At 42.4% G+C, this 11,619-nt stretch overlaps 1 protein-coding gene across 4 annotated transcripts in view; it reads right to left on the minus strand.

The window, feature by feature from the left end:
• Nucleotides 1–1,707: 1,707 nt before the first annotated feature.
• The window catches only part of LOC124858023 (enhancer of polycomb homolog 1-like), a 37,449-nt gene continuing 27,537 nt past the window's right edge, over nt 1,708–11,619 (minus strand). For all 4 annotated transcript variants that reach the window (XM_047349715.1, XM_047349714.1, XM_047349713.1 and 1 more), the window contains 4 exons: nt 7,067–7,203; nt 6,666–6,801; nt 4,235–4,649; nt 1,708–3,202 (listed from right to left, as the gene is read on the minus strand). In XM_047349715.1, the coding sequence (XP_047205671.1) occupies nt 3,130–3,202; nt 4,235–4,649; nt 6,666–6,801; nt 7,067–7,203 (761 nt within the window). In that variant the 3' untranslated portion in view covers nt 1,708–3,129. The remainder of the gene's footprint in view (nt 3,203–4,234; nt 4,650–6,665; nt 6,802–7,066; nt 7,204–11,619) is intronic.

An 11,619-nucleotide genomic window follows, 5' to 3' on the forward strand; every position in this document is an offset into this window, starting at 1 on the left:
TATTCAGACGACTTCAGTTATCACCCTGAATAGCATATGAGAAAAAAAACAAGCTTCATTCAGATCTGCTGTGAAAATCAGTCTGTAATCAGGAACTATGCACCTGGTTAAGGCCCACCATGCACACTGCGAGGTGGGCCAGCTGACCCACTGACGAGTGATGAGACTGAAACAGGCAGGGAGCGCTGCAGAGGGATGAAATGAAAGGGATGAAAGTGAAAAAGTTGAAGCAATTACTGCCGATAGTGCTGAGCATCAGCAGGGAGCTTGATCTGTTTCATGCATCTTCCTTCACTCCCGCAGAATTAACCAGGATGTTTGGAAGCTAAACTTTAAAAATGGACTTTTATTGAATACTGGAGCCGCCAAAGGCAAGATAAATACAGAAATGTATTCTACAAAATAGTCACAGATACTTTCATAGATTCTGTCTAACAATGTAGTAAGTGTAGAAACACACTGGCCTTTAAATTAATTCTTAATTTTTTAAGACAATATTGATGTAGATTTGCTATTTGGTGTACTGGTTCTGTTATACGGCCCAGTCTGGTTCAAGTTTCAGCTGTTTGAGCATTTGACAAGTTTATGATTGACTTCAGGTTCGGATTCTCTGACAGCAAAATAGACCCATGTACACATTTTTGTTCATGTGTGTTAAATGCTACAGCACTCCACACCAAGGCATTGCAGGAATGAATGCTAAGGATGGTACAAAATAGTTTGAAGTACCACCTGCTGGTTTTTAACCGGCACAGTGAAATAATTTCCTTTCCAGATTATTGAGCAGCTACTTGAAACCTAACAGCATAATGGTAAATAAAGTCGGCAAACTTCAAACCATTCTTCTTGTTCAAAGTTTCAAAAGGCAGATACAAACCTTTTTTCTTTGTAGCACTGAAGCCAAGCGAATTGTCCTGAACTTGCTGCGAGGTGCATTCCTTTTAAATCCTTCTAAAACTAAAGCAATTGTGATTGCTGAGGTTTTTCTTCCAGAAATTTGAATATTTGTTAAAAACCTTACTTTTTCAAATTATTACCGATATGTCAAATACAGCATCTCTATAAATGATTGTATTTTGGCCTGTTTTTGTGTTAAACTAGTTTGAGTGCTGTCGACAGCACATTTAGAGAAGCTATTAACACAGCCACACTTTTTCCAGGAAGGAATCAGAAATGATGTGCTAAGACATCTCTACAAGGAACAGTTGGCCACAGTGGCAGAAAAGACTCAAGTCAGTGCAGTTTATCTCAAAAACTTGATTGTAGCTGCTAGCCTAACCCTCATTACATTCAGGGGGAAATTACTTTTTAAAACAAGTTGATTTATATATTTTTCCCCTCAAACAAAAATCTCAAAAATGCTTTTTGCATGTTTTTTGATCTGAAAGAAGTTCTTCCGGAACCTCTGGAGATGATTGGGCCAAGAAGAATTCTCCATAAAATGAAGAACATTACAGACAACCCTGAGGATCCTCTTCATCAGGCTGTCGTACTCCTTCAGATCTGCCGTAAAACAGACCGCTACAGCAGATCGTTCCTGCCCACAGCCGTCAGAATAAACGTGTACATCTACTTTCCCCTTTCGGATTAATAAAAGTGTGTTTAAAGTAAATGTGACCTAAGAAAAACAATCAGAACAAATCTGTTTGGGAGGGACACAATTTTCCACAACACCAGAGAAGAGGCACAAAACAGGAGTCCAAACAGTTCACATTTAATGCCCTGGGCTTTATTTTCTTATTTTAGTGAGAGTTCTGTCACATTTTTTAAAGTCTTTTCAGCCTCCAGGTGGGACAAGTAAACCTCAAAGATATATTTTGCCATTGGATTGGGCATTCAGGTTCTGACAAAGACAAGAAGCACTACTAAGTAATGCTGCCTTTGTGCCTCTAACTCTTCATGGAAGAGACAACATACATTTCCCCAAAAAAGGAAGGCACCAAATACTTGTGGTTTTTGGCCTCGCAGCCATCTGGAGATTCTTTTTACCAAGAAGAGATAAAAACAAAAGAGGAAGTGAGAAAAGAAATTCTCTCAGCACCCCTCATTGGGAATTTTTTATCTTTCCGATATTAACTGAAATGACGAAACAGCGATTACTGCCCGTTCAAATCCCTTTTCACCTATGCATGAACAAGTAACAAATGAACAAAAGAATGAAGTCTTAAAAAAAAAAAAAAACCTTACAATCAATTTAACCACAAGGAGAAACACAAAATACAAAAATAGCTTTTTTTGTTTGTTTTGTAAAAAAAAAAGTCCGATAAAACAAGTGAAGGAGACCCCGCTTGCATGAAAATGATGGATGACTCCTTTAAAAACCAAAAAATACAAAAGCAGCATTGATATTTATATAAAACAAGAAAAAAAAAATCACAAAACAATAGTGCTTAAATCAGAAGCAGAGGCTTCTGGGAAGAGACTTCATCCCTGTTTTGTTACTTGTGTTTGGGACATTATCTGAAGAGGCGCTGAACTCCTCAACTCCATCTCCTGATCTGCATCAATATCACAGCTCACTTTAACGTGATCCACACAGAAACGAAATAAAAAAATAAATGATATGAGGGTGGGGGGTGGGGTAGGCCTGCTTTGTGTTCACAAAATACAAAAATACCCAGGAGTCCGTAGCTATCAAACATATACTACAGCACAGGAACCAACGAAGGTACAGTGTACAAATAAAAACAAAATAAACTGAAAGCAAACAAACAAAAAAAAAAAAAATTGTAAACACGGCACAATAAATAGATAAAAACAGCAGGCTCCGCACCATGCACATGTGATAAAACTCTTCTCTGTACATCTCTCACTCGCCACAACTCAACTTGGCTTATTCTTTTTTCCTTTAAAGTTTGACTCCCAAGTGCAAAACATCACAAATGGACAGTTCTGTATTCAAGTAATATATATACAGGGGGATATTACAAATATGTAGTTGCTGTACAGATACTAATTTATGTCATATTTATAGTTTACATGAGTTAATATTTTCATTAACAAAAAAAAAAAAAAGTGTAAAAAGAGATGAGAATGGCCGTTCCGCCTGTTTTGAGTCCTGCTGTCCCCGATGCTACGATGCACAGCACCTACAGAGTGGACCCGCCGCCGCGCCGCGTCACGCCGCTACTACGTAACCTCCATGGCCACCGTTTTGTCTGCTATACTGTTCAGCGCTGGCTTGTCTTCGTCGTGATTGTCCCTGTGAGAGAGGAGGACAGACGACGGTTGGCAGGCGTTAGTCAGCGGATCAACCTGAGGAGTTCAGGCATAATTTCTGCTCACTGAAAAACATGCAGTCAGCTTGAGTTGTCGATCTCTGCAGCACCTCCAGAGTTATGATTCTGAATATAAATCAAGGTGGAAGTCAAATCGGATGGCCTATTTGGAAAATGAAAAACTAAGAATGAAAACTAAACCATCATCTTCCTAAACACATCATCTCCATCATGAAAAATGGTGGTGGCAGTGTCATAACGTGGGGATGCTTTTTGTCATTAGTGACAGCAAGGTTGTCACTTCTGACTGGTGCGGCGGTCCACCTCCCAGCAGGACGACGACCAGAAGGGGGAGAACATGAACACCTGCCACTCCACTTTGGTTTGTTTAATTTTGCACAAAAAAAAGAAAATCATTAAAATACTTTGTGTTGGTCCATCACCAGGGCTCTGATCACCATAGAAGATCTACAACCTGCAGGCAACACCAGCTTGGCCCCTGGTTTGCTGCATAAAAATCTGGAAAAAGTTCTGATCTGAATTTTGTTTATTCAAGGATGAGTAGAAAGCTACGCCTGCAGCTTCAAATCAGAGGCGTGAGAACCAAGTCTGAGCTACAGATCCCTGGCTCCATCGGGGGATGTTCATTTGTGCTGCAGTCGCAGTAGATCTGGAGGCGTGGCTTCTTAGGACTGATTTGTGCTGACGAGAGCGATTTCACTAGTTCAGAAAATATGACTTCTGAAAAACCTCCCCAGAACATCCACATCTTTTTCTCTTGTTTTCAAAGTACCGTGAAAGTTTCTGCTAAAGAAACTTTATTTCAGGTTAATAAAGAACAAAACAAGCCCTATGACAGTTTTTTATCAATATTAATAATAATAATACAGATGATGCATGCTATTCTGTGACAGCAGCCAGCCAGCAGCTAGGAAAGAATGTCAAACAAAAGATGGTGTGAAAAAGAATTCCCAAGACAATGATCAATCTGTTGAAGGACAGATGCTCAGCCTCACCTGGAGCTCATGTCCATAGACGAAGCTCCAGAGACTTTGGGCATCTGCAGACTGGTGGACAGCTTTAAGGCAGAGGGCGGCACGTTGCCGAGGGTCCGGGGGATGTGACGTCCGGCGAGGCTGGCGGCCGACTGCATGCTCAGACAGATGTTGTTCCCGATGAGGACCTGAGTGGTTGTGGGGGCGGCCCCGGCAGCGCCGCATCCCAGCAGCCCCAGAGCCGCTGCGGTGGAGGCCGTGTGGGTGCCTGGGGTGGCGTTGATGGAGGCAGGGACGACGTTGGTAGGCGCTGGGATGGGCGCGTTAATAGAGGGCTGCAGGAAGGTGGGGGCTGCGACCGTGGTAGTGTGTGTTGACTGGTTGGTCGTGTGAAGGGTGGAGGCGGCGCTGCTGAGGTGCAGGTTTTTGTAAACGCCTGGTGAACAAAACGCAGAAGAAAATGGTTGAATGGTTACTGAACTGAACCTAACAGAATTGGAGGCAACCATACATAATCTAATGCAACTCAACTCCAACAGTGCTGCAATACTTCCAGAGTTTATCAGGCTGATTATTCAGTCTGGTTGACAGGAAATGCTGATGTAACTTCTTTAACTGATGGCAGGCGGCATGGTAGAGCCAGAAGGTATTAACACACATTTCTGGTGTAAATTCATCTCCTCAAACATTCCTCATTTTCCATTTAAATACATTTACCGTATTTTCCGCACTATAAGGCGCACCGGATTATAAGGCGCATAGAATAGAAGCTACTGCAGTCAAACCTTTGACTGGGGTTGCGTTATGCATCCACTAGATGGAGCTGTGCTAAAGAGAATGTCAACAAAACAGTCAAACTTTATTAATACACTACAAACCAGCGTTCTGATAACTCCATTCACTCTCATGTTAAGGTCTCCTCTACATAGAATTCTATTGAATAGAACCAACCGCACGTTAGGAATGCATTGGAGTCTATGAAGTTGAAGTTGAAATCAAACGTTAGTTAAAACGTGAAAGGGAACTTTTCCCTGATTCAGTAAACACGTAAAAGAAACAGTTTGATGAACTAAATCAAACGTTAGTACATTCACAATATAGTAGTGTTAACTGTTAAATTCTCTCGCTGCTGCTCTATTCCCATGTTCGACTGACAGCCTTGAGTTTGAACTCAGCATCGTAAGCGTGTCTCTTGAAAGGTGCAATTTTGGGGTCGTTATACACACACAAGTGGTGTTGGACTAGGATTAAGCACAGTACAGGTGTTTACCGCTATTACTTCGGCGACGCCCCTGACTACGGTAGCCGTAATGCCGCAAGCGGTGCGGCTTTGTAGTTTACCAGTCGTACTGAAACATTTTGACAGAGCGCCGTGTACAACCAGTATGGATCAACCAATTAACCAATTGATCCATATATAAGGTGCTCCGGATTACAAGGCGCACTGTCATTTTTTGAGAAAATTAATGGTTTTTAAGTGCGCCTTATAGTGCGGAAAATACGGTATTTCAGGTTTCACTTATATTCCCAGAGTTCTTTGTCCTTTTAAAGCATGAAGTTTATTATAAATATACTGCAATGGATTGGTTGAGTGGATGAACCGATGGTCCGTTCGGTGGCTGCAGTGATGCATAAATTCTTGGTTTAATGGATCCTTTAATGGTCGGGTGGCTGGTTCTGTGGTTAAATGGATGAGTTGGTGGATAAATATGTGGATGGATCATTGGTTGGATGGCTGGATGGTTGCTTTGATGGATGGATTAATTAATAAATGGATGGTTGGCTGGATCAGTGTCGTATACGCTACCAGCCAAAGGTTTTAGATACACTTTCTCATTTAGTGGTTTTCTTTATGTTTTATGAGTATTTACATTGTATGTAGATTCTTACTGAAGGCATCAAAACTGTGAATGAACACAAATGGAGTTATGTAGTAAACAAAAATGTAACAGAACTTTAAATATGTTTTATATTTTAGATTCCTTAAAGTAGTCACCCTTTACTGTGATGACTGAAATATACACTGCTCAAAAAAAATAAACACTTAAACACAATATAACTCAAAGTAAATCAAACTTCTGTGAAATCAAACAGTCCACTTAGGAAGCATTCTTTCAAGACTCTTTGGAAAACCATTTCAGGCGCACACTTCACGAAGATCATGGAGAGCAAAGCAGTAATCAGAGCAAAGGGTGGCTATTTTGAACAATCTTAAATAAACTTATTTCACACTTTGTTTACGACATAACTGCACTTGTTTGCATTCACAGCTTCATTGCCTCTGGTGAGAATCTACAATGTGAATAGTCATGAAAATAAAGAGACCCAGTAAGTGAAAACTTTTGACCAGTAGTGTACATGGATAGACTGGATAAAGAGATTCTGGAAATACGAGAACGTTTTCCAGACTGAAGGAACCTTGAGAACCATATTAAACAGACGGAAAACTCACCAGCACCTGTCAGGACCCCGTTGACTCCGTGCACCAACTCCTCTTTGGATTTGAAGCCGAGCAGTTGATCGGTGGTGATGAGGGCCGAGGCGGCAAACTGGGCGCTTGCCTGGTCCAGCGTTTTAGATACGAGTGTCTAAGTGGAAACCAGTGACATGCAGAGAGGAAACATGTGGTTGATCTGTTAAACTGAATCAAACTACAGAAACAGGTGAGCTCAGCACCTCTGCTGCCAAACAGGAACTGAGCCTGGAGGAAATGAATGTTTACTACTTCCTAAGAACAGCTAGAAGTGATTCCCACTCCACGCACCAGTTTAATTCAGTTTGCTCTGATGAGCCCATGGCGGCAGAATTGGACTCCCGCACCAGTACGGGTGTGGTGAAAGACTTCATACTGACCTGTGTGTTTGTGGTGGTGGTTGTAGGATTGTTGACATGTTGTTGCCGTTTCTGCTGCTGTTGGCTCTGCTCCAGCTGCTGTTTCTGCATCAGAGCCAGCTGCTCCTGGTGCTTCTGGTACTGCTCGGCAGTGAACGCTGCAGACAGGTCAGAGACGGTGGTTAGCACCAGAGGCTGCCAAAACAATGGCTTTGTGGCACGTTTCGACAATGTTTTTATCTCCAGAACCCAGCTTTCCAGAACCTTTAATCTACCCAGGCTGGTTCTATGCGTGTTTCCATTGTGGGGATCTCATAGCCAAACCTATGTAGATTACATTGCCTGATGCTGAGCAGGTCCAAACGCTGCTGCAATCTGGGAACACAGATCCCACCGCCACAGAACGTGATTAAAAATGTTTAGACTACTCGTACTCGTCGTCTTCCTCTTATCGACCGGGTCGCGGGGGCAGCAGACTCAGCAGAGACACCCAGACGTCCCTCTCTCCAGACACCTCCTCCAGCTCCTCCGGGGGGAGCCCAAGGCGTTCCCAGGCCAGCCGAGAGACATAGTCCCTCCAGCGTGTCCTGGGCCGTCCCCTGGGCCTCCTCCTGGTGGGACGTGCCTGGAACACCTCCCGAGGAAGGCGTCCAGGAGGCATCTGGTATAGATGCCCGAGCCACCTCAACTGGCTCCTCTCGATGTGGAGGAGCAGCGGCTCTACTCCGAGCTCCTCACCCTATCTCTAAGGGAGTGCTCAGCCACCCTACGGAGGAAGCTCATTTCAGCTGCTTGTATCCGGGATCTCGTTCTTTCGGTCATGACCCAAAGTTCATGGCCATAGGTGAGGGTAGGAACGTAGACCGACCGGTAAATCGAGAGCTTCGCTTTATGGCTCAGCTCTCTCTTCACCACAATGGACCGGCACAGCGCCCCCATTACTGCGGCAGCCGCACCGATCCGTCTGTCGATCTCCCGCTCCATTTTTCCCCCACTTGTGAACAAGACCCCGAGATGCTTAAGCTCCTCCACTTGAGGCAGGAACTCCCCTCCAACCTGAACCTGTTTAGACTAAAGCATTAATGTTTGATTGCTTCACATCGTTGTGGTTTCACTTCCACAGCCTGCCGCTCCAAACTGATGCAAATGCGTAAGTAGAATAGATTTTAAAATAAACAGCAACTATTCTTACTCTCAGACAGAAAAGAAAAATAGCTGCTCCATCCAAACAAACTCAGTGAATGATCAACAATCCTGGGCAGCTCTGATCACTCATCTGTAGCTCAGAACAGAAATGCTGAAAAATATTCTAACTTTCTGGGTTAAAGTGTCATAAAAAAAGGTCAGAGTGCTACTCTCGCCTTGATACTGAAAACCAAGGTTCGCCCTTCCTTTAATCAAACATGTCCACCGAAGGAGGGTGGGTTTCATCAATGTGTCTGAGTGCAAACTGTAAAACAACGATGTCAACAGAGTTGCGTGTTTGACAGCAGCTGCACAGAGTCCTGGCCTCAACCTTCTTGAACACCATCAGGATGAATTAGAGCGGAGGCTGCAACTATGAACACACTCCTAGACTTTTTGGAAGATGTTTACAGTAGTTAACGTTGCTATTGCTGGGAACGGTGTGTCCATCGACAAATTGGACCTTATAGATCGAGAATAGGATGTCTAAGTTCATGTACATGTAAAAGTAGATAGATATTTGGGAATATAGTGTAGTTGGCTGAACAGAAGCAACTTTTAGGCAAAGAGGAAGAGAATCAGAACAGGAAAGTATGGATTTTTATATCACATTCAACAATATCAAATTTCAGTATTTCTATCAAGTTCTTTTCAACTTGCGAGAATTGTGCTTCTGTATAAGCTGGCAAGCAGATGACAAGTTATTCAGCTATTCTATTATGTTGAGCCCTAGCTGAGCCATGTCTGAAGAGAGAGAGCCACCTGAACAAGCAGACTGCTTTGAAGACGTGTGTTTTTCAGAGCTGGTGGCAGACTGCTGGTCTGTCTCACAGATGGTTTGGATTCCAGAGGGAGAATGTCAGGCAAACTATGTGGAAAAGGGTTTACTGTAAAAGCTGCCGCCACAACAAAGCGGTTTCACCTGCAGACACCCTCATGTCTGGACAGAAACAGGTGAGGTTAATGCGCTGGGTCTGAAAGACGAAGTGCTGATCAGATGGTCGCTGCAGAAAGACAGCATGGTTTCCATGACAACAGACAGCGGTGCCAATATCTGTGCACTCGGGAATAACTGTCAATAGGTATGATGCAGGGCTGGGCAATAAATCGGTTTTATCGATATAATTCAAATTTGCCATTTATGAAGAATTTTATTTTAGGAAAATATGGATTTTTATTTCACCAACAGACTCCTTGGGCTTCCGTAGTTTAGAGCGTCAGTCTGCCTGTCTCCCATAGAAAGACATAAAATGGCAACTAGCAAAGAGCCTTCCGAAAAACAGCAGTTTCATCGATTATATGCAACCGGTTGGGTTTCCCGACCACAGACTTGGAGCAACAAACGGTACATCGCACAATCTGTTAAAAGGTTGTTGCTACCAAAGGTGGGAATTTATTTCCACACCGGAAGCAGAAGCACTCCGTGGAGTGGGAGAAATGCTGCCTTCTACGACTTGCTCAAGTCAGCAACAGATCCTGAATCCCAGCTGGAAGACAAGCCACCTTAGCGAAATCATTTTCACACTGCTTCTCCTACGATAAGACGGAGGCCCGGTTGAAAATGATCACAGATGTTAACGAAACAGTGGAAAAGCCAGACTTTATTCACCCGCTGAAAACACCAGGCATGTGCCACCTAGCCGGAAGTACTTGTTTAAAGAGGAGGCAGTAGAAGTTAGTTTGAAGTTAAATCTGTTCTTAGATGTATACTCGAAACGGAGAAACTAGCTGACTGCGTAACACCATTAGCTGTAAACAGTGTGTGTGTGTTGCATCTTCATCGTTTACAAAGGCATGGCCTGCCATCTTGTTTGACCAGCATGTTTCTCAGCTTAGTATTTAGTTGCACTTCGAATGCAGGTGAACTTCACTGGAGGGATGACTGAAATAAAAGCAAGTTCTCAAAAACAATTTCCGTCATTTGTCTTTATGAAATAAAAAAGGGAGAAAAAAAAAAAAAACCAGGTTAATTGAATTTGATATAAAAAACAAATCAGCGATTTTATTTATAACCCACAGCGCCCAGTACTTGTATGCGACTGTGTGAGCTCCAATCTCTGCATTACTGATTACGCTCCTGGGAAAAGCAGCTTTATGGTTTCGGTTGTAGTTTGCCGTTGCCTGAAGGTCAGTGGCCTTTTGGCTGAATAAAAGGAATGTTACAAGCCAACGAACAGGCATTTATTCTAATTACTGGAAAAAACAGCTTTAAAAGATCATTTGTTTATGGCAATATTTACAGAAGCCTCTGAAACTGAGCCTTTTTCTGATTTGGGGTCTCAATAAAAATATCGACAAGCTATCATCGGAACAATGTTCTGTGATATTTTATTTGCTGGCTATATTAAAATACCTGAAAGAGAAATGCAAATAATTTGGCATAGTCCATTTCCTTTTAACATACTTTTTGTGATCTGGAAACCATGTGGTTGGTAAAACACTGTTTACTAGATACACTTTTGTAAAGAAGAATACTCTTACTCTGCTCCCAAAAACAAGTAGCAAACAAACAGACACTTTTTAAAGGGTTTGGACGTGTACCCCTAAAGTCAGTAGTCAATGATAGCATTAATACGTTCTAAGCCCTTTAAACTGTTTTCTACAGCTATGTTAGGCCTTTGCATTTCGCCAAATACGTCACTAATGGTCCTTTCAGCTCAATTGAAACAGCTGTAAAAATGACAAACCAAACCAAGGTCCTGTTATTATTAAGAACGAATAAATGCCTGTTCTTGATAATTAGTAGCTCCATTATTTGATAGTGTCTTATGGTATTAATACTTCTAAATACACGCATTAAAACAACCTCACCAGCTGCTGCCTTTTGTGCTCATCTGTTTATCCAACTCCAGCAGATCAGAGCTGTGCTCCTTGGAAAATATTATTTATGTGCTGAAGGGCTGAATGCAATAACTCAGCCATAACACTACACATAACAATATAAACACTATTTGTGAGAACTTAAGATGTGATTTTACTGCTACCTCTGCCATTAGGACCACCTTAGATAGAGTAGAACCTGAATGATTCTACACAGAAACCAGATAACAGGTTGTGATCTAGGACGCATTGGCTCTGGTTATAACAAAAATATTGTTCAAATCTCTTGTATTCATGAACATGGGATTGCAAGAGTTGAAAGCATCGTTACATCTAGGGATGGGAACCTTTCACATTTGAACCGATGCGGTACCGATACTTGATATAAATTAAGTATCTTACATACTTATACACACACGTATACATTTACTTCAATGAATGTATCAAAGCGACATCCAGCTGCTTCAAACATTTCTTCTCCCATGTTGCTGGCTGCAGATGACGAGTCGCTAGCAGATGCAGGTGTGCTAACAGTGCCGAATGCAGGAGTTGTAGCCGTAGGTCTGAGG

Source organism: Girardinichthys multiradiatus, chromosome 21 (genome assembly GCF_021462225.1).
Source record: "Girardinichthys multiradiatus isolate DD_20200921_A chromosome 21, DD_fGirMul_XY1, whole genome shotgun sequence".
Taxonomy (NCBI): domain Eukaryota; kingdom Metazoa; phylum Chordata; class Actinopteri; order Cyprinodontiformes; family Goodeidae; genus Girardinichthys; species Girardinichthys multiradiatus.